At 35.2% G+C, this 24,053-nt stretch overlaps 1 protein-coding gene across 1 annotated transcript in view; it reads right to left on the bottom strand.

Moving 5' to 3' along the window:
* Positions 1-4,121: 4,121 nt before the first annotated feature.
* Positions 4,122-24,053, bottom strand: part of DNAJC10 (DnaJ (Hsp40) homolog, subfamily C, member 10) — a 22,536-nt gene continuing 2,604 nt past the window's right edge. Inside the window, 20 exon segments of the mRNA XM_010081229.1 lie at positions 4,122-4,632; positions 5,214-5,330; positions 6,535-6,654; positions 7,099-7,246; positions 7,637-7,690; positions 9,173-9,306; positions 10,647-10,802; positions 11,800-11,901; positions 13,154-13,270; positions 13,544-13,671; positions 15,458-15,572; positions 16,315-16,428; positions 16,852-16,941; positions 18,060-18,200; positions 18,579-18,622; positions 19,828-19,905; positions 20,122-20,215; positions 21,080-21,211; positions 21,401-21,483; positions 22,835-22,885. Coding sequence (XP_010079531.1) covers positions 4,621-4,632; positions 5,214-5,330; positions 6,535-6,654; positions 7,099-7,246; positions 7,637-7,690; positions 9,173-9,306; positions 10,647-10,802; positions 11,800-11,901; positions 13,154-13,270; positions 13,544-13,671; positions 15,458-15,572; positions 16,315-16,428; positions 16,852-16,941; positions 18,060-18,200; positions 18,579-18,622; positions 19,828-19,905; positions 20,122-20,215; positions 21,080-21,211; positions 21,401-21,483; positions 22,835-22,885 — 2,030 coding nt within the window. The 3' untranslated portion in view covers positions 4,122-4,620.

Here is a 24,053-nt window from a genome sequence, read left to right as displayed (position 1 = left end):
CGTATAAGCACATCTCAGTTGCAAAGGTGAAGACTGCATTTCTTCAGAGCTATACTGGCTCTTTCTCTTCTGTTGTTTTGACATGAGGCCTTGTCACAAATGTCTAAATCTTGTCCCAGTCAGAAGTGATGACTTGCTTTGACTCATCGTGTAGACAGCAGAATGCCTTGAAGTGTCCCAGCAATGCATTCTGTCCCCCAAAAGCATGAGGGACTCTTGCTGGTTAAGTAGCTCTTCTGGGCTCAGGGGAGTAACCTGTGAAATGGGTTCTCCTCTGTGAGAATGACCAAAACCAAGTGAATTACTCACTAGCAGGTGGCCAGACTAATCATTATTCAAAGCACTTAATGTACCATAATGTATGTGTTTCTAATCTACCTTGGTTCAGTTGTATTTTATAAAATTGATGTACTAAACTATTTGAGAATAACTGCCTTGACTACTTGGAGAATCAAAATGTAATGTATATAGATACAAATAAAGTGACTAAAATATACTTAAGTCTATTCCATGTGGTGGAGCAGTTAGGTCTCGTAGCACCCGTTTTCTTAGGAGGCTAAGCCCTCTGCTTGCTCTGCAGTAGTTGCTCTGTTGGAGGTTGCCAGCTTTGCGTGCAGTGTGGGCACACCTCTCATGTCTCTCTACCTTGCATCTCGTCTCTTCTAATGGAGCAGGACCTCCAGGTCAGTGGCAGTAGAATGTATGAGAAACCTGTCATGCACTTCTACCTTCTCCCCATCTACTTTTCAACACCCAGGGCTTTGTGAGACAGGGAGCCAGTTTTGTCCAGCAGATGGTGGTGTTGGCATGGCACAATTTTTCCAAGAGCTAGAACACATTCCCCAGGAAAAATCTCCAGGTATTTCCATAGTCTTGTCTTAAGTGGACTAGATAAAAGAAAATCCAAGGAGCTCTAAAAATAAATACATATCTTGATTGCTTCATATTAACCTGGTATATAGTAACCTCCTCTCGTAAAATGATGTGTGATTAGTTCTGGGAAGGGGACTTGTTGGTTCCTAGAATATAAAACTCAAAATCTAAAACTTAAGGATTTTACCTGTGTTATGTGCCATCACCACTTTTGCCAGATGAGTTTGAGTTCTTTTTTCTGTTGCAGTGTGAAACTGTCAGAATCTGTCCCACCACAGGGGTGTGAGCATGGCAAAAGGTGGGACACAGTTCAGGGGCAGTGCTGCCTTATGCTGATGGAAGGTTGAGTGGTGGGACTTCAGGGGCTTCTGGCACAAAGCTGAAAAGCAGAAATGCAGGGTTATAAGGATAGCATTTCTCTAATACTTACAAGTGGGACTGCCAACGCCTAGTAAAGGGCAAGAGTTTGTGCTACAAGCAAAACTTCTTTTGGTCAGTACTGAAGTCATCATTATTAGAAAATGAAATGAATTGTGTTTTAGTGTAGAGGTTTTAAGTCGGTGCAGATACAGAGTAACTGCAGAATAGTTGGGACAAACCAGGCCATCCCTCATTTCTCCCTGTTTTCAGGACACAGAACTGGAAATCTGGCACATGTAAGTTTGAGCTGTCTTATGGAAAAACAATATTCTGCTTTCTGTCACTTAAGCCTTAGAAAGCAGAGAACCTCTTTAAGGCAGTATTTTCCATTCCAGCTCAGTTGTATAGTAAGAATCCACCAGAACTAACTTGTTTGTGCTGTGTATTATATTATAAAAAATCCCCAACCCCTACTTCTTTCATCTCTTGAATCTTTTCTGAAACATTGACATTTAAATAAGGTAGATGTTTTCTTACAAGATGTGTTGGCTTTTGAAGAATTACATGCTCAATGTTAACAGACATGACTCATGTAGTCTTAGTCAAAAAATAGTCTGCAGAGTACACTGACCATATACATTCATTGAGGAAACAGTCTTCTTTATGCCCAATTAACTGTAATTTCTATTGGCAGCTAGTAACATATAGAGAAGTCTATTTGAGCTTAGAAAAGTAGCAGTATAAGCAGGAGTCTGTTTAATGTTGGGGGGGTAAGTACTTAACATCATGTTGATGATTCACCTTTAGCTGTTTATTATCCAAAGTGTGGTGACTTACTTAGATTTAGATGGAAGAAAATATTAGTAATGAATCCTAGCATTGAGAGAAGACAAAAGTTGAATTATTTGGACTTGGAACATTGCTGTTTTCAGGCGCAAGGCTTCAGTAAATGAAATAAGTTCTTTTGTGCATTCCTGTTGAAAACTTTGAAACGTTCTAAGTCTTTTATAAATTGATAAAAATATATGGAACTTCCACAACTAATTAAACCTGAAGCATACCCATGAATGGAAAAAATCAAACTTGCCAAGGTTAATCAAAACATGCTCTTCCCAGTTGCAGACCATATAAAACCAATATCTTGATTGAAACTTTTGCTATATTTTCTCTATTCTATTTTGATGCCTTTTAGCAGCAGTAGAAGCTAAAGGAGCCAAATGTGTCTGGGAACTTTGTTTTAGTGTAAGGCATGAGAGCTAGTCAGTTCAGTGACCACAACCATAGAAGTTCTTTAATTAAAGGAAAATGGGATGCCAAATACAAATTTAAAACCACTGGGCCTCTGTGTATGTACTATGCCACCTATTTACAGCATACATGTATTTTGTGTTTTATTATGTATTGCCCTTTCTTTGTGCATGTGTAGTTACAGAAGAAGGAAAAGGTACAAGGCTAGCCTCACAGGCTGCCGCTGTTTACTTAATACCCCTGCAAGTTGTAAGCAACAGAGGCCCTGGAGAGAGCTTTTGCCCTGCTTTGACTTGAGTGAGAGGCTTTGTGGCATTCAGTCAAAACCAAAAGGTCACCACACTTGTCCACCCAGTTGAACAGTCACACTAGAGAGTGGTGCTAGGAAAGCAGAGAAGAATAAGGGATAATAAACGCTAGCTGCAGGTACCTACACGGAGAAGTGGAACAATCTTGGTCAGAAAACGAGAGTAAAATTGAAATGTACTCCCAGGAGGGAAATAGAGAAACTGCACATGAACAGGAATAAAGAAGAAACTGTACAAATACATATGCTAGGTTATTTTTGATTAGATTTTTAACATTAGGATCCTGGAGTATGTAACCATGACCTCATTCTCCAGGAAAAAATATAGGAGGTGGGAACTGAAGTTACAGTTACATACATGCAAAACCTGACCAAACCAGAGTTTGTATTAAAGTCACAAAATGAAAATTTTCATTTTTGACTGTGATTGAGTTTGAAGTTTGATTTGGATAGGGGAAGTTCTATTTTAGTAAAAAAGATACAATACAGTCTCTTCTTTCTCAGATTAATACACTGCAAAACCACAAAGCTATAGAGGCAACCCTGAACATAAGGGAAGAAGCATTTTAATGTCTCAGTTACTAGAATCTCTTCCTTTTATTTCTTGCGTCCTTCTTTATGAAATAAATTACTTGTCAATAACAACATATTTACAAATTTATAATACTCACACTACAGTCACTAGTCATGCCAAATCTAAATGCAGGGAGAGCAGGGAGAAAGTTCGCAGCAGCATTTTATTGAAAACATGAAACATTTCAATGTTGAACTCCAAAATGCAGCAGACATTTTGTTGTCTTCTGTACTTTTTTTTTTTCTATTGAGAACCTATGAAAAATATTACTCTAAAGAGTGGAAATTCTGTTAAGATGGATGAGGAGACATTGCAATGTACAGTGTTCAGTATTAAATTAAGAAAGGCACTTGCTATCCTGCTTGCCTAAAGATTACAAAAACAAACAAAACCCCCAAAACACATTGCAGAGAAAGAAAAAGTGGTAATATCAAAAGAGGTTAAATAAGTCCACAAAATACATTCATATTTAAGAAGACAATAATAAAATGATGACCTAATAACTTAAGCAGATGTTTCCATGGCAGAATGTAAATTTTGAAAGTCAATGAAACACTGAGTGTGAAGTCCTTGAGGTTGTTTTTTTCTTATTAAAATAAAACACAACCCACCAAACCAAAAAAACAAAGCAGCTCCTGAAGTTCTGTTCCTCCAGGCACCACCACCAGTACCACAACATAGTAATCCACTCAAGGGCAGAAGCAATGTAATTCAATAAACCTAGCCTGCTACCAGTCCTTGATTTTATTTCTTAGCAATTGAGTAGACAATAACACAACTCCAAAGCAGAATAATCATCAGGTAAAACTGTTTGTCTTTCAAATAGACAATCTCTCATTGTGTTTCTGCATTGCAGAGTGATTTGAGTGCATATTCAGCCATAGGCTGAGTGCCACATTCAAAAAGTGTTTGAAAAGAGACAAAAATATAAGGAGCTAGTAAATGGGTAGGCAAAAGTGATACAGTCCACAGTTTGGTCAACTCCAATGTTTGATGAGGAAGAAGGTAGTGGGTATATCAGAAGAGGGACATGCAGAATTCATTTGCAGAAACAGTGAATGCCTCCACCTGAACCAAAATGAGTTCATCTGCCGACAGTTTAACAGAATTCATACAGTCACATATGCCCGTGAGCTCAAACTAGTTTTTTATCTCTTTTGTCCTGCCATGAACGTTGATCAGCCTTATATTTTCCTCATGGTGTCTTCTATAGTCACAGCTTCAGAATATTTTGAATCGTATCTACCTCCCATACCACTTAGAGTTCATCCTAGTGACAAGAAAATAAATAATTAAGTTATTCTGAAAGTACAAATAAAAATCAAGATTACTGGGGGTTTTTTTCTGTGATTTTAAATTTCTCTGTAGAACTACTTTTCCAACTGGACAAATGTTTTGTAAATAGAATTCAGGGTACTTCTCAACAGCTGTGTATTTTAATATTCTTTCTGAGTTACAATGTCAATCCCCCTCTTGCACTAATGAACCTCTATAATTAAATCTAGTCTAAGGATTACACTTAAGGATACAGTGCATCTCAAAATCTACCTTTAATGCATCTGTCCCATGAATGTGTGCATGTCCCATAGATATCTGTGAATTCTGCTAAGCTTTGCCATAAACTCATGTAGCAGCTGCAGAATTCTATGCTACATCTGTGGACATGGAGAACTGAGTTTGAATAAATAATAGTAACCAAAACAAGACTGGAAGTAAAATGTACCTGGTACTATTTGGAGATAGGGTATTTAATACTTCATGGACAAAGACCAAATACTAACATCGTTTTAAAGGGCTATTCTTTACAATAGTACAAGTCTTTTGCAAACACCCCACAATAAGTATTCTTACCTTATTTCTAGATTTTTTTCTTTTTCCTTTATTTTGAATTGCTTCTAGTTTTTCATTCAAAAGGTCAGCAATACCTTTTGCATCTGTGCTGTCTATATATTCGCCAAGAACATTTTTCTTAAAAAAAAAAAAAAAGTGTAACATGTTACCCATGCTCTACACTGAATAGAAAATCTGCTTACTTTCAGATAAAATTCAAGAGGAGTGCAGGGTAGAAGACAGTGGTACTGGCAGGTTGATGTACGTTTTGTTTCCATTTAAACAATGCTAATTATCTTTATAGCAAGAAACAGCTGCTATTTTTCAAAACTACACAAATTTTGAACTACACAAGTTTTGTCTAGACCCTTAAACCCCCAATAGTTATAATTTTCTAACATTTATTCAGCTAAGTATTTAATACAGACAGCCATTACAAAGTCTGCCACTTCATAATCTATGTTCATTAAATCTGTCAGTGTGGGTTGCTGCTTTTGAGACCTGAAAAGCCATTACTCTTTGCCACAGAAAAGTCTCATTGAATTTGATGGAATTGTGTAAGGAAGGATTATTTCTAGAACTTCCCATAAGAGATTCAGTTAAAAAAATAAAAGGAAAGTATAATTAAACAAATTGGCTTAACTATCAGGATGTATTGAATACTTTCTCTTCAGTGTGAATACATTTAAAAAGAGGACTATAATATTCTTTAAATTGAATAGTTTTACAAGAGTAAAGACATTTTCCTAGAACTATCTGAATACTTCTCACTTTTTTAGTTTATTACTTCTAAGCTGTTAGTAGGAAATGTTGATCTCAACAAAGAGTCACACTGGTAATTGAAAGGGTTTGATAAGGTTTTTGAGACAGAACACAACTCAGTATTTTTAATCAATTTTCCATCTTAAAATACATTATTTAAGTCAAACTTATAATGAAATGCTATAATTACAGTGAAAGAATATTTCTTATTAGCCAAAATCAAGTTATCCACATTTCATTTAGAGAGAGACTTTGCCTGCTTTTGGTAGCTGGTGGTGGCATTGGTAAAGGTTGAAAAACATTTTAACATGAGACCCCCTCCAAAATTAAACCCTGGTTCTGGTTAAGCCCATATTTTATTACTGATTTATTAATTTTACAATTTATTATTTTTTAATAACACATTATTACTGCATTGTCATCCTACTATTTTAAGTCTTACAAAATTGATTATTATTGTATCTCCTGAATATTTCAGTAATGTACTTTAATGTTTTACAGAAAGTTTCTTAAGTCTTAATGTGAAATGAAATACTCTGACAGTACCTGCTCACCAGTGTACACAAAGGAGACACTTTACCTTTGTTCCTTGGTAGGGGTAAAACTTAACAGTAGGGTAGGCTCTGATATCAGCAGTTTGACAGGTCTGAGCATACGCCTGACAATCTACTTTTCCAGCTTTTACTTTTCCTTTAATGGTCTGAAAAAAAATATTTATTAGAAACAAACTTCCAAGTTTCTATGGGCGACTGTAAGCAAATAACTTGAATAAGGCAGTAGTGCAGCTAAAAGTAAATGAAAAATGTTGCTCAAATCTTTTAAATATCTCAGAGTAGTTGCCTGCTTGCTTCTCAGACAGTTAACCTTGTACCAGAAGTCACTACATGTTCAGCAGAGCACTTCTACTTGAATTCAGGGCAAAGCACACCGCAGTTCCAAAGATCACCACATCCCAAGCTGAAATCTGTCTTAAAAGAGGGTCTCTGAGTGTCTGTGCAAGTGGGACCTAGAAGTGTGGACTTGCAACAAGAAGGCTCAGTGGAGCTATGCAATTTTTTGGATGATTGCTAAGAAATAAAGTACCGATGAGTTATGTTTTAACCATTACAAGTATAACAATCTGCTAATACAGTTAAAAACCTACCCTTGCAAGGATTTCAAATTCAGGAGCAAAATTTTGGCAAGGTCCACACCAAGGAGCATAAAAATCAATAACCCAGTGATCTTTTCCATTCAGAACTTTTTCTGTGAAACTTTGAGGAGTCAGGTCTATGGACACTTGTGGTAAATATCTGTGGAAAGGACAAACAAGCCATAATCCATTTAAAACTTTAAACAAATCTAAATTCCATTTTAGAACAAGAAAAATTTCTGAAATTAAGACTGTTAGCGGTCTGTAAACCCTTACTTTACACTTTGTACTATAAGAGGATCACTTTTTAAAAGCAGTAGACAAAATAATAATATGGTCTTCAGAAAACGGGTGGACAGTACAGAGTATGCTATTTCTCCACATTTTAAAAGTTTGAGTTAAAAGATGTGGAAACTTGAACATCTTAAATTAAGCAATATATATACCTGAGTGTTTCTAATTCTTGATTTACATAACATTTAAATATTAATTTCTTCTAGCAAGCAAACTATATAAGCAGCTTGTGAACAAGTTTAATGCAGTAACTTACCCCAGTGCCCAGCCTCTCAGTGAATATGAATCTCTGTGCCATCCATTGTAGCTACTATAAAAAGTTTAAAAAGAAAACAAAAATACAGTTGCACAACAGTTTGAATTATGTTTGAAAAAAACCAAACCACACTCTGTAGAGATGATGAAATAATAAACTTAAATGCATATGTTTTAGAATATATTTCTACGTTGCTTTCAAATCTTAATAAATATATCATTAATACAATTCAAAGATACAGAATTAAGGACTAGAAGATGAAGAAAGAAGAAGATTCTATGTCAAAAGAAGAAGAAACTTGGGTTGGAGCACATAAGCTAGAACTATTTTGAATGAAGGATCTTTGGTAATAACGCCACATAAAATTGCAAGCTCTGAGAAACATGAAAATTAAATTGAAATATCTTAATATATTTTCTAATTGAGGGTCATTCATTGCAATTAAAAAAATAATTATATAAATTTTCCTCAAATTGACAGTAGAAAAGCCAGGCAAACTAGTTACTTGGACAAGGATTTATTATTTGGACTTTCATGGCATTGCTTGGGTTTGAAATTCCAGTGACAGGTTAGAAAAAAGGAGTAATAGCCACTAATGTACAACTTTATAACAAAGTATTTTTCAATAGAGTTACCTGGTCAAGATCTGACTTGACAGTTTTTGGTGAACTTTATTTTAAGAGACAAATTTCCATATTTTGTCAGGAAACAGCTGACTCATGATTAGGAATTTGGCGGTTAACAGTCACATTCACCAAATTAGTTGTTTTTTTTAACAAGAAAAAAAATTCTGCTTTTAAGACTGACTTTATCTAGAAGAACTGAATAAAAACAAGCAGTCCATTGATGACAGCTACTAAAATCTGCTAGTATGCACTATGATGAAGAAGCATTACAATTATCTGCAAGCATTTAATAGAACTTTCCAATTTGTAAAATAATGAAGCAATACATCTGCTATTTCAGACAGTTATCTATCTTTAAATATACATTTGCTTCCTGAAGTCCCTGTATCTTTGAACAGTACTGTGCAATGGAGCAGACAGGCCAGGTTTAATTTCCCATAGAAATTTTTTTTTTCTTTATGATTAATGTTTCCACACTAATGATACAATGAATGGGATGACTAGATATACAATGGACAATCTTTGCAATGGTGCTAACAGACTATTGGCAGGGAGGATTATCACATGGCTACATCACTCTGTTCTCTAAAAGATAAAGCTGCAATCAATTAGGCTAGTAATATTTTTATATTATACAATTTAAATAATCTACTTTAAAAGGCAATTAAAGTTAGAAAACCTGGCAATCAATAAAGAATAAGAAATAAAAATTAAGATTCCTGAGGTAGTCTCAGTTCAAATTACTGAAATAAAATGGCAAAATAAAATGGGACTAGTTTGAAGTAGCAAAGTCAACATCTAGAAAAGCCTATTTTAAAAGCTGTGATGAACCTTTTCTACATAACAGGAGATATATATTCATCTTTTTCTACATCATCTAACATTTCCCAACCTGAAGTAAACTACTTACTAATATTGATGAGCCGTGTTCGATCTTTGAGGAAAGAGTCTTATTTCAGGATATCCCCGAACACTTTCTTGGTGACAGAAAGAATAATATTTTTGGCAATCCACACTGCCTACGCTGATTAATCCATTTAACATCTGAAAAAAGAAGAAAACCCACAATCAAATATTCTAATCAATAATACTACAAATTCTGAAGTATTACTGAAATTAAGTCTTAATCACTTAGTTGGGGGAAAAAAAAACCCAACAAAAGAAACCAAGGTTATCATAAGGCTTTCTTCTTTTCTGTAAACGGGTCACGGGTACCTAATGGAAGCCAGCCACCCAAGTGCATTCCCATCATGCACGTGGCTCATGAGGCACCTACTTTGCCTCGAAGGTACACATGAGTGTGGTTATTTAATATAAGGACTACTCTATTACCATGTTTTGGATCATAGGCTCAGTAGTTATGACAGATCCTGGTACAGTGCAGAAGTGCTATCAGTTGCACAATTGGCCTGTGTCTTGAACACCCTGGTTTTGTTGCAAAGGCCCAAATCACCTGGCATGGGCAAGTTAAACTGATGATTACTGAACATATACTATAGAGCTAATAATACTTCACAGACATTTGACCAGAATATACAATCCTGGCTAGAATTCCTAGTCTAGGTGAGTTCTAAATGTCCGAAAGTCATGGACTTGTTTCCAAAGCCCTAGTTTTTTGCCCAGCGTTTCTATCTCAAATTCATGGAAATATGTCCAGGAAAATCCAGATGGTTATCAATGATATTACCTTTGCAAATGAGAAAACACTGTAATGACCTTGCAAAACAAACCCACCCTCCCCAATCCCAACAATTCCATATTGAAGTATTTGTAATTCAGCTAACTGACAATCAACCTTAGAGTCTATGGTATTTAACATTTATTTACTTTCAGTGAAGAAAACAATATCTCAGAAATAAATCCTCCTAATGTAGGAAATGACTAAGATGGGTAAGATTGAATTTCATTTAATCTGAAATTCAAGTCATAGGTTTCACCAAGGTCTAAGTGCTATCCTAAAGATGACTGATGATTATAAAGAATACTGAGAATAAAGTGGCAAATTATTTCAACCACTTCTTACCTAATTTATGGATACTTTTTTTCCATATTTTGTTTTAAACAAATGCACAGCTGTTGTCTATGTAAAGCACTAAGCATCAAGGAATGTTAGTTACTCTGAAGTTTCTTAGGTCTTGGAAAACACACTTGTATCAACAGGAAACACTAGGCTACAGTATCAATGTACTGCACCTTTAAAAAAAAAACAGAAAAACTTTGTATTTGAAACAACAGAAGACTGTCAGGTAGGAATTCCCTGTTTTGTGTGCAATATTAATCACTAGACTTTCTCAGTTGACAAATCTCTGAGACAGCAGTTGTACCATTTCAATAATTCCACAGAACAGGACAAAACAGCAGAAAAACAGTTGAATGTCATTTACCCTGGCCATTTTTTTCCATTCCGGCATTAAAGCCTGGCAAGGTCCACACCACGGAGCATAGAAGTCAACCATCCAGATTTCCTCTCGTTTTCTTCTCTGAACTAATTCAACAAATGTCTCTGGTGTTAGGGAGACCACCGATGGATTCCTAAGATCCTAAAGTAAAGGCAGTTGATAGACATATACTTTGCAAAAAATAAGTTATCCCATCACATACAAATGGTCTGTACCAAGCTCTGGGAATGACCCTCTTCTAGTCAAATTTTCCAGCTGCTGTAGTAGGGAAGACTCCACACCACTGAGAGTCATGGAAGCATCAAAAGTCTTCCCTTCAAACAAACAATCTTATGCCTGATTTGCTGAGAAAAGCAATCAAAATACAGCCAGGTTGCAAAAGGGAGGTCTTGTACCTCTTCTCCATAAAGGGAGGCAAAAGGCAAGAAATTCAGCTTACCTGGCAAGAACAGGCATTATGAGACTCAGCTATGCTATTTAGGGTGGGATGCAGAAGAATACATATGGTGTGCTAGGTGCCTCTGAATATCAACCAAAAAAGACTGATCTCCACCTGTTCCTGCAGGTGTGCTCTTAAACCTGCTTTTTTCTGGGCTGCCTGGAGAGAATGAACACTCTCTTCCAAGAGTGGAAAATAGCCTGTGGATCTAACAGTGAGAGAACTTGAATGCGAGAGGAAAGATGGGTGCCAGAACTCTGGCAGCAACAATGCTGAGTACCAATGATATGCAGTTCTGTGAGTTAAGAGAATTCGAGAAACAGCTGAGAAGCATGGAGGGCAGCAAGCTAATTGACAAAAATGGGAATCTTCTCCTATGTCAAGGTGCGTACATGAGGCATTTTCACCTTAATATTACAGCACTTGATACTTTAAATTCCTTTGTCCTATCTGTGAGACAGAAACCATTACTATTACTTTGCAGATTAGAAGAGATCTTAAGTTATTTGCTAATGATCTCAAATAAATTACTTCACAGAGTAGGGAAAAGTCCCAGACTGAGAGTTGCTGGGTCACTTTTCTTGCCCAAGGTTTTTTCACTCTTTATCTTACTAGTCTAATTAATCTTCCAAACAAGAAAGTGTTCATGGATGAGCTGCGTACAGAGCACGACTGCAACAAGGATTATAATTTACGTACCTCTATAAACTCCAAGATCTGCTCAGCAGAGTGATGTCCTTCATATTCGTGAACATCAGACTGATTGAACACAACTGTTGTTGGATAAGCTCGAATGTTGTGCTAACAAAACAGACAATAAGGAATTGCAAGGAATTATTGTGGTTCTTGTGCTTTCCTTTGTCATCAGTATTGGTGGCTCACAGCTGCTAATCTATCCAGTTTGTACAGTACAACTGCTCAGACTTACATGCAGATGGGAGTTTGAAGCCATTACAAATCAGTACAGAAAAGATGCCAATTGTATTCAGAGATGGCATACTTTGTTTCTGAAGTTAAAAACCAGACAGTAGTTCTTTTGCTGTGCTCCAGAAATACAGGAATTAATCCACGGGCCTTCTAAGCCTTAACTTCAAAGCTATTCTCAGTCTTCAGGTGAAAACACTTGTACGGTATGACTAACTGTATTGTTTACTATTGAACACAGATACTTTCATGCTTTGAATTTTTCAGAGTATAAACATATCTAAATAAAAGTTTAAAAAGCTTTTCCTTTTTTGCTCATTTTTCATGTCGTTTAAGACATTCACATTTTAAAGATAAATACAAGCATTCTAATGTAAAAAGCTCTTATGAACAACAAAATGTGCAGTTGCAGGAAAGCTGGCAAAGTGTAGTATTTTCTGTAATTCAAGAAAAGTAATGTCAATAATTTCTACCATGACAAATTCACTGAAGCAAAAGTTAAGCAAATTTAAACGTGGAAAATTGGGCAAGATTTAAAAAAAAATTATTTTGAATTCCATTACTATATCCGTAAAAGTGTAAGCTGACAAGTAATAAACTTTCTTTTACTTCAAAATTGATCTTGCACTTAAGCCGTACAAAACAAAAAGCAGAGTTGGGGTGAACTGAATTAGAAGCGGTTTTGCAGACATCTTCAAAAACTGTTATATCGATCTTGTATTTTTAAATGTTTCACTGTTTTTTTATCCTATGTGAAGAACAAAAAGAATGCATGTATGTATTTATATACACACTAGAAAAAAAACCTGTCTGGGTCTGCTTTAGTTCTTTCTGTCTCTTAAAAAACACAGGAATTATTAAATTCTGACACTTCTGGAGGCTTACAATATCACTGTGAAATCAGAGCAAAATGTGACCTGTATTTTGCATTCATATATCTGTAATAATTACATAGTTTGTTCCTTTGAAAAAAAATTATGATACAAGTGTCCTGTTTGTTTTACTACCCTTTAAGAAAGTAATATTAAAGAACAAGCATTGTTTGCCCCTGTTCCCCTACCCCCAACTAGGAGAAAATCATATTATTTGGAAGGAATTTTTTTTTTTTTTTTTAGTTCCTGCAGCTTACCATGTTGCAAAGCCCTTCATGGATGGTACAGTCTAATGTTCCAAATTTAAGCTGACCATAAAGATGTTTTGATGCTTTTCTCAGCTCTGGTAACAAAGCTCGACAAGGAGGACACCACTAGAAAACAAAACACAAGTAAGCGCAATTGGTTTCCCTGCAGCTGGCTCTCAGGACAATGTAAGCTGTTTGAGATGAATAATATGCTGCTTTGACAACAGACTCCACTAAATACAAAACCCATGCAGTCTAGGAACTAGTGCTGCCAAGGAATGAGAAATTACAGTCCCGCCTCACAATGCTGAAGGCCACTTTCAAGATACTGCTAGTTTTTTGTTACATAGTTACATAACTGATTTTAGAAGAAGAGAAATAGAGCTATTAAATATTTACCGGTGCAAAGAAATCCACAAGCCATGGTTCCTTCTCTTTGTCAGGAAAATTCTGAGGTCCCAGTGTGGTAACATGAGAGTTGACACTTTCTTTAGCAAATGCAACAATGTCATATAAGATCTTCTTTCCTTCAAAGAACAATGTAGAAAGGAAACTTTATTTTTTGCTATGAGAGATCTTATTAAAAAAACTCAGTGATAGCAACAGTTCCCTTGACTGATCTTTAAACATGATCTGCTTAAATAAATTAAATGGGTACTGTCTTCCTTAGAAAAAGTAAGCCAATGTTAAACTGTCCAAACCTACATAGGTAAGACATACTCTAGGCGATGGTTGATATCTGGCTAAATATTAAACTGGATATTTACCCAACATTAGCCAAATAAATGTTTTATCCAAGACAAGACACCTTTTTGTCAAACAAAATGAATATTTTTTTTGTCACTGGACAAGCAGCTGTTCTACCACCTTACTAGTGTTTCTGGAATTAAGAAGTTACTATTCTAGATATGCTTGCCTTGGCAAAGGTGCTGAGACAGTAAGGACTTCAAGCAAAATAAATTGTATTGATAAATCACAACTTTTCAGGTGTAATCTGCTGACACAACTCCAGTGGGCAAAGATCAAGTCTCTTCATACTCTTCATGTACGTGTTTGTCAGCACAAGTGAGAATTTGTGTCTTGAGATGAACTGAGAAATTTAGGGTCATTAAATCTGAAGTCACTGCACAATGACTTACTAAGATTTATTACTGTTCTTAGACTTACTAAGATTTATTACTGTTCTTAGATTTTAAACTGTTGAAGCCCTTCGACATAGCATATAAAAAAGCCTGACTCTGTTGCGTATTATGTTTTTATAAATGCTGGAGGGAGACGACTACTGGCAAACATTGCAGATGCCATCTATTTTCTAAACAGTAAAACTGTTCAGACAAGAATATATGTACTGTAGTCCAGTGTATTTCTCTTACACTATTTGTAATCTATGCCATTATAAAAGGATCTAAAAAGGCTGTACGTTTATGACCCTTTCTTGGCTTCTCTGCAGGAATGGAAGTTGCAGAGAGTATATGAGGCTTTCCCAGCAGCAATCATTAGATGTAGCGGATCATCTTTCCCTCTTAGATATGACTAATCTTTTCTAAGCAGTCAAAAACTTTTCTCCTTTCTTCTTTATTACAGTACTGAGGTTCTGACTTAATTCTAACAAGCTGTTTCTAATGCTTCAGAGGCTGAAAAATAGGAACCTCATCTTGCGTAATTGCCTTGTGCTGCATTCTGGATGAAGCTACACCGATTGTTGCAAGCTACAGTTTTGCTTCAGGCTCCTTTCTTCAACCAGCATTTTTGAATCCTTTCAGCAGTACACAGTAATAGTTTCAGCCTCTCATGGAAGGAGACTGCTACTTTGGAAATGAAAGTCCATTATAAAAGTCTCAATATAGATTTTCTTGGGTGGAAGTCAACAAAACGTGGAATTAGTTTTAGTGCAGTGACCATGAAATCAAATCCAAGTTTCTCAAGTCAGCAGCACTGTGTAACTAGCATGTTAGGCCTCTGCATAGAGTATGCTCTACAGCATTTCTTAGTTAGCCTACCCAAAGCAGAAACTGTCCTGATCAGCTTCAGAGATTTAACATGTATGTAATTATGTAAAAGATGTTGAAATAGACAGGATAGTAAAGACAGAATACATCTCTCAGCATCTAATGACTGCTTACCTGGGGAAAAAAAAGAAAAAAACCCAAAGGAAATGATAAGTTTGTGCAAGACTACAGTAAGGTTAGAGGAAAACCAGCAAATATTAAAGCTACAAAAGTATTCTTTGGAAAAACAAATGCAGTTTGCCAAAGATAGTGTCATCTCATAAGTGATTATGTAATGATTTAAACTTGACAAAGTTTCCCTTACCATGATGAATTTCATAATCTCCAGTTCCTTTTCCTTTGAAGACTGCTAAACAAGGCTGATAGACATATAGTTTGTTGCAGATGGTCGGTGAGGAAAGACAGTCAAACTTGCCAACCTATTTAACAGACAATGCCATTTTAATTAAGGCATCCTGATTTATATAGATTAATATATTTTGAAAGGCAGTAAGAGTCAGGGTAGATTCATCATGAAAAGGTAAAAATATGGAAAAGTAGTAGCCTTCAACAACAGAGGTCTTAAGACAATCTTGTAACTGTGATGATGTTCGAGGAAAACTACTAGCACAGCTATATTAGCTTGTTTGCTAATTTGCAATTTAAAGGCCAAAACAGGGAATAAAACCTTAAAGAATCATTTTTTCGCCCTCCAAATAAAATAGCAAGGAAGCAAAAAGACACCTAAAATAAATGTGACATTAAAATTCTTCTCATCAATGCAACGATTTTTTTTCAAACTAAATAACACAATCCAAATGTCTTTAGTATAAAGTTTGAATTTGGTTTCTTTTTATTAAATACAGTCTCACATACATCAATTTGATGTTGAAGTATTAACTTTTAATTGCGAACTGAATGGGATCTGCAGCAACATTGCCCATGAGAAAGCAGATTTAAAAGGTAATCTTTCCTAACTACTTTTACATTATTCAAACTGTATAGAAAACTTCAATGCTTGCTTTAAATTAAAAACTTTCCTACAGACCCACCATATGATAGTGTATCTTTTTCAGTACCAGAGGTGGCAGGTGGCAGTAACAGCTAATAATAATGAAAAACATACTTACTTGTTCTCTGAATGTAAATTGTATTTGACATTAGATGAGTGTGCAGTCTTACCTGAATATGTTCATCTTTAAGCAAAAATTTAAGTTTCTTAAATTCCTGTACATTTGATTTATCACTCTCCCCAAACTGGAAGAAAAGCAGCCATCGGTGATGAGCCAGACGGTCCTTTAAAAAGCCAAACACAACAGAAACATAGAGAAAATAATATTATTCCCAGCTCATACCAACTTGTAAACTTATATTACTGACAAAATACATTTAAAATACAATTTTCTACAATGTAGTTGATTTTAAAACTAAGTAGAAAGTTACAGTTGCAGAGAGAGTTGCAATGGCAGTTTCTGTGTTTTTCTATTTTCCTATTAAATACCTGCTCCCTCACCCACTTCTGTTGTTTTGCTAAACAACAAAAGTAAATGTAGACAAACAATGTTAAATAATTTTGGCTACAGAGGAAAAAAACCACATCATTTTCAGTTAAATAAGTACTAGATTACTTTTTACATTTTTCAAATTATGTTGATAAAACAATTATAAAAAATAAAAAAATATATTATTTAAAAAATCTACGTATTTTTAAAAATTTACCTCTAATGATGCTGCAGAGATAATTTCATAGTCTGGCAGATGCTGCATTACTTCCTGATATATTTCTCTGGCATCCAAGGAGTTAAGAAACTAGGAAGGAAAGTTAACTGTGTTTGTTATAAGGAATTACAAACATCAGCCTGATTGTTGATGATTAGTACTCAGTGTCAGAGAAATTATTCTGATTTGTTCCTTTCCATCAACTGATGAGTACAGTTAATAATATGTTATTTGATCAACTTCTTTTTCAAATATATAGTTTCACAAATATCACTGCTTTTTAGCTTCTTTTTTTCCACAATATTAAACTCAAGTTATTGCATTTTCTCAAAACAGGTGCTAAAAGTCTCAAATTCAAATTTCAGACCAAATTTTCCTGTCAAGTTTACAAGATTTCCAATCTAGTTTTACAGCCTTCCTTAACTGCACTGTACAGATATTTAAGTTTCAGTAATTCTTAAACTTAGGAAGTAATATGACTCAATAACTCAGAGTCTGTAAGTTACAAGATTGAAATTAGGTAGTTGCAAATTTAATTTCCTCCTTTTAAAGATATAGATAACAGTAGTGACAATAAAGGAACAAGCCATGCCTCAAACTGAGAAATGCCTCCCATCAATTAACAAGTTAAAACTACCGTACAAACGTAGGAGGAGGTTGCAATGTTAGAATAGAGCCGAACAGCATCATCCGTACTGACAGACAATGTAGGAGTAGTTTTATCACACATGTCAGTACTCTGTTCAGAGTAGCATTTCTCATACTTGTGATACCTGGAGCATATGCCTTCTGAAATAAAAACTGGAGGCACATGGCAGATCTCCCAAGCATCCCCAGGATAGCTGGGTAGCAGCTTCAAAACTAGGTGTTGGGTCTGTCACAGAGCACATCCCACCCCTGGATTCTCACAGCTGCACGGGGAGGCTCCTGAGGAGGCAGCTGGGCAGAGCTACAGACTGCTGCTACTGCAGCGTGCGCCTGTTCGCTCTCCCAGCATACCAGCAAAGTGGGCACCCCCTCCAGGGATCGGGGCCTTAGAAGCCAGGAAGGATATAAATTCATACCAGGGCATACAAGCTTAGAAGAAGAAAGAAAAAAAAAGCATCTTCAGTTGTATATCATCAGTCTGGAAATTATTTATACATTCCTTTGTCATGGTCATCACCTTATTTTATCGAAATACAGAACAGTTGAGAAACAACTCATACCAAAACACCTCCTTTCTCTTTGTTATTTATGGTGGCTCCAGGTGGAAAGTATGCTGTAGTACTAGATGAGATATCTAAATTATCACAAAGCTCACCCTGGGTGCCACAGTCCATCCAGCCTACTTTTTTTTAAAACCCTTCCTGTAATTAAAAAAAAAAAAAACAACAAACAAAAAACCCACTGAATAAACACAAAACCAAAGAGTATTTTTTAAGGCAGGTTCAGAAATGCTTTTGAAAATCCCAACACAAGCAATTATATACAACATTTAGAAAATGGAAGGAGATCACACTGTAATTCATTAGTTAATATTAATTCATATTTTATAAAATTCTTTAAAAATTTAATGCTATTCCAACAGCTAGGAAGTAAAAATATTTCACTCTTCTGAAAGTTACTGGGGGAAATCTTGGTTCCACTAAACTCAGCAAGAGTTTTGGCTACAACTTGATCCTTTCACTTCTGTTATTTTGTTTCAAATATAACATGCAATGCTTTCAAAGTGAAACACTGCTTACCAACATGCCAGCTAGCTTAAGGCGTGTTTGGTAACTCAAGCAATCTGCAAAACAAAAATGATTTATTTACAAACATAAAACTTCAAAGTATTAACGCACTCCTTACAAAGGTAACCATTTCAAAAAGCATGCTTCCTGGCTACTCATCCGGTATTTCAGTGACTTGAAATTGCAGCATTTAGTAATCGGTACTTGATGGCTGTCAAATCTTAAGTTAAAAATAACATGAATAACATTATCTTGCTTCATCAACACAGAATTCTCATTTAAAAAATTTTATTTTCTATACTAAGACTGACCTTTATAATTTCTTAATCAATTTTTACAAAAAACCCCAAAAGGTATTTACATAGTGTCTTGGAATGAGATTTCAGTGGAAATATCAATATTCTGTGATTCAGATAATAACTCACTATAATAAATACATAATTTACTCTAACTACCCATCCAGACTTTGAATAGTTACCTTCTGATGCAGATTTTTTTTTTTTTTTTACAAAGAAGATGCATCAACCTCACTTTAATTGGACCAAAGTTGAAAACTTAGTAGCAAATAGCTTGATTTCAAGTTGCAGTCCTTTTACAAATGTAAACCCAAGACTGCAGCTCTGGTTATTCAGTTCACAGAGCAAAGGTCTCTTCGTACGACCAAGAAATCTTTATTTGTCAAAGGTGTAACGCATTTACTTAGCTCTACCAGCTAATCAAAGCAACTTTCTCATATCCCATATCCAGTACTGATCCCAAGAAAGTCAGTGACAAAGAGCTACAAAAAAATAATGCAGATCTAAACTCTGTCATAACATCAGTGTCAAGAACCAACTGCTATGTTCAAACACAACTTAAGAGAAAATATTCAGCTAATTTTTGAGTATTGGCGGTTTAAAGGGGAGATACATCCTTTCTTCTGCTCGGCTATCATGACAAGCTGGCGTGCACCTATGCAATATCTGTCGCTTGAGCTGGAAACTGAAGTCAGAGGCCTTTTCTGCCAGTTCCTTTCCTGGGGGGTTACGCTTGAGTGCTACTTTAATGACTGATGTGACATCACTGAAGTACAATGTTTCTATTAATGTCCCTTTTGTCAAACTGCCTGTAAAACAGAGCTTAAATAACCCACAGTCCAAATACTGTAATCATCTAAGATGTTTTACAACTTTTTATTAGAAGCAAAAGGGATTAACCCACTATCAGCAAAAGTACTTTTTTTTTCTGTTTGCTTTATTGGAAAAGTATTTAATACACCTACCGCCACGTTCAGCACAGAAGGTGATCAGCCAACCAACACCATAAGCAAATGAAGTTTCAATGGCATTAACAAAGTTTCCTAAGAGAGAAACAATTTGCATCAGTTTGTGACTAGTTAAACCTATGAAACAAGGTTTTATATTTGTATTAGCAAATTACAATAAACTATTTTTGATCTAAAAAAGAACACTTAGCAACAGTTGACAGATTCACTTGTATACATAGTGTCTGCCATATTTTATACTGTAAAAGCAATTTCAAGAACAATACCCCAAGCAAAATATGTGAACATTACCTGCCCATAACTCAGTGACTGTGCTTGTAACATACTGCATGGCAAAGTTCTTTAAGCTCTCTTTTGACCTATCTCCATAATATTTCACTGGTTGCTATAGAAGACAAAGAATAAAGTTTATAAAATTTTAAAAAAATTGAAAAAACACCCCAAAAGCTACTGTTTTTTAATAACACTACTTATGCAACTGTGTGTCCCATCCCCCGTCCCCAAACCTTAGCTCTAAATGTTCTCTCCCTCCTATATTGGAATGTTTGGAATTTAACTTTTATTTAAAATTTGTAATGTGATTTCTTCCAAGTCCAGCAACACAATGATAGTTTAGTCTTAGAAACACCAACTCACAATTATATTTCTATTTAAATAAAAATTGCTTGCATCAGTCCATTTAGTGTATGCGCAATCTCTTCATTCAACCTCTCAAATCTTATCGTTGTCAAGGCGTACCCAACCATTCAAGTGCAATTTGTACACTACCACTGGCGCCACTACCTAACAAGCAGCTATAAAGTATGATGCAGCTGGCATGGAGGAAATCTTGTGGAAGGAATTTCCAAGTTTCTTTAGGTATGTAGTCATAGTCTTGAGACTCAAAAACCACAAACTATTCTTTGTATTTGGAAATTCTATTACAATACTATAAGAGAAACTTGTTGCTTTGCTGCAGTACCACTGCCAACAGGATCTTCCTAAATCAAAAGTGATAGGTTGCATGGTAAAATGATTCAAAAAAAGCACTGTATAAACTAGATAGTTTACACTAGATATAAACTAGTTTTTGAAGTTAACTTTCTAAATGAATTTAACCAAGGTGAAGGAAGAGAAAAAGTAATTTATTAAAAGGAAGTAGTATATTAAAAGGAAGACTTCATATAAACATCTATAATTGAACAAGTATTACAGAAATACTCTTCCATGTTTCAATCCTTCTAAAAATGCTTGAAGTTTTATCACTCACCATTCCAGTTTTGAAAACATACAGACTGGGATAGCTGTTAATCCCTTTAATTCGACAAAGCATTCTATTATCTCCACAGTTGACAGCTCCAATGCGTATTATTCCATCCATCTCCTTAGCAAACTCCCTCCACTAGAAAAAACGGGGAGAAAAAAAAAAAGATATTGTCCTATAAATATATAATGAAAAAATCAGCACATATTTTATTCCTGGCATCTTGAATTGCTGTCTTCGGTTTCAGCTTCAGTGTAAAATCCACTTCACTATGTTTTATGCTGCTAAAACCAATGAATTTTCAGTTACTTTGCTTGTTATACGTACCGTAGGTGCTAACTCATGGCAGTGGGAGCATCGAGGAGAATAAAAATTCACAAACCACAGCTCTCCTGAGTTAACAGCAGCATCTAGATGGAGAAGAAAATTGTAAGCAAGTAATGCACACCTACAATGTAGTTATATCTAGAATGTACACTTCTACTACATTGTTTTCCCCAAAAGCTGTATTAAGTATTTATATGTCAGACACAGTTAGTAAATGTAACTGACATGGGATAAAGATTACACCTTACTTGCACATACTGGCTGTTGTGGGCAAGTACACAAAAATTGTATTTCAGAGGATATCGCCACCCTGACTTTCAACATCTGTTCTATTAATTAAGAACAAATATAGTCTCTACAGATTAACCCAGCTGAAATGTGCGACAGCATAAGTCTGGTTACCTTAAAGACAAAATACAAGTTCTAAAAGATTTTTACCCACTAGAACTTTCCTTTTCCTTGTATCACTTTATGTACTTTCTGGGTTCCACCAGGCAAACTTATGTAGAATCCCTGTCTAATAGGTGAAAATGCAATTTAAAAATCCAAGTTAATATAATTACTAGAAAAGTCAAGGCAAACATAATTACTCTTGCTTATAAAAGAAAACAACAGCAACAAAATATACACACACAGAGGTTATCAGCTTGAATTACATGGCTTTCTTTCTCTCCATTTTTACTGTGAATTTTTGACATTATATTTGCCTATATTAAAATATCCTCACAGAAAAAACAATCAAGAAATGTGTAGATTCTGAAAATCAATTAGCCAAAGCAAGACCAGATTCTCATGGAGAGCATCATGAGGTTCTGCTGTTCAGTTTACAAAAGTGGTTCAGCATGTAGATCCAGTCCATACAATACTCAAAATGCAGATGCAAAATCATACAAAATCCCGTATTTTTCTCACTAGATCCTTTTAGCTATAAACATCTTAGCTATAATTTTAAAAGAAAAAAACTGGATGATATCCTCACTGAAAGTGTTGTCTTTCCAGACCTTGTTTTACTTAGCTGTGTTTTCAGTATCTGGTATCACTTTCTGGTCTTAAACCTCTTGTGCAAGGCACAATTGACTGGATTTCACTGAAAAAAAGTTAAAAGTTCTAGCAATGCACTTTTAGACAAGAGACCAAAAAATAATAATGATAAATTAGAAGAAAAAAAATTTAATTCAAATAATTTCCTCTTATAGATCTCACAAAATATCTTTCAAACTTAATCTAAACTGTTCATTGATCTTGATCTATTTGCTAACTAGCATTTACCAGGAAGCGCTAAGGTTTTTTTTTTCATTTTCTCATCGAAAGATGATTTTCGTATAGGTTTTATTGATGTGTAAATGAAGTCTATAGATATACAGCTTATAATGTAAAAATCATTACTTTGGGCTGCCGTGTTGTCAAACAGATAGCTATTTATTTAAAACTTACCAAATTCTCCTCTATCCAATGTTATAATTTCAGGATCATCATCATAAATACCTATTAAAAAACACAACAATTGCTTTTTATTTTTGCCATCTTTAAAATGAAGAGACAAACTATTATCTTATTCACAAAACAGAAGACAGTACACTTAAGTTGAAATAGTAAGCTAGCAAAGATAGGTTACATACTAATAAACAAATATAGCTTTGTTGTAAAAACTTAGTTTAATCTCTTGCTAACTCTCGCTCCCTCATGCTACAGAAGCCACCATCATAACAGAACAGTTCTTTTGGTCTTTTAGTAGACCAGCCACCAAGTGAGCAGAGAACTTCAAGGACCACTGTTATGGCAAGAGTATTAGAAATAACATCAACTAGTTGTCAGATTAAAATTCAAGAAGCTTCAGCTCCCAGTGGGAGTGCTATATGTAATGTCTGGAAGCTTTCGCCTCTTCTCTCATTCTCTGCTTATCTAAGCTGTTTAGATCACAAAGATATTACAGCCACAAGCTTTTCCACTAACAGAATACGTGAATGCAATGGAATAAAGTGGAGAGAATAAAGGTAAGGAAGACAGCTTTTCTAAAAAGCCAACCAGTCCTACCCAGAACATCACTACAAAACAGTCTACTACTTCAAGTACGCAAGAAAGGCAGAGCAGAGATACCAAAAATACTATTAGACAGCATTATATTACGCTACTATGGCTACAGATCTTTTACAGTATCTAACATGGTGAGATGCCATTTCACCTGATGTATACAAGGACTAAATGCAAACAAATAAAGAAATTAATTTCTGTGGGTGACAAGGTATTTTTTATATTACTATCCATTTATATATAATGTAATATAATACATACACTCACCTATACATATATATAAATACTCTCCAAATGACTGGTTATTTAATAGACATTCAAGGATACTGTTTCTCAATCAAGCAGTGCAACTTCAGGCAGATAAAATTTCTTAAACCTGTTCATCTGAAGAAGTTTTAGGGTAATTTCCATGTTTTCCTGTGATAGTTTATTCAATTTGCACAGACATTGATTTTTTAGAGATGGGGACATATTAAATCAAACTACCCCAGAAAAAAAAAAATGGCTAAGGCGGAGGTTCATTTCAGCTTTTTCTTTCATATCAATCAAACCATGTTCCACAACTCCCTATTTTAGCTTACTCCTGTAACAGTAGCTCTTAGATTGGTTCATCCCAAGCTTT

The sequence above is a fragment of the Pterocles gutturalis genome, unplaced genomic scaffold (genome assembly GCF_000699245.1).
Source record: "Pterocles gutturalis isolate BGI_N339 unplaced genomic scaffold, ASM69924v1 scaffold19016, whole genome shotgun sequence".
Taxonomy (NCBI): domain Eukaryota; kingdom Metazoa; phylum Chordata; class Aves; order Pterocliformes; family Pteroclidae; genus Pterocles; species Pterocles gutturalis.
This window is presented reverse-complemented; position numbering and strand designations above follow the sequence as displayed.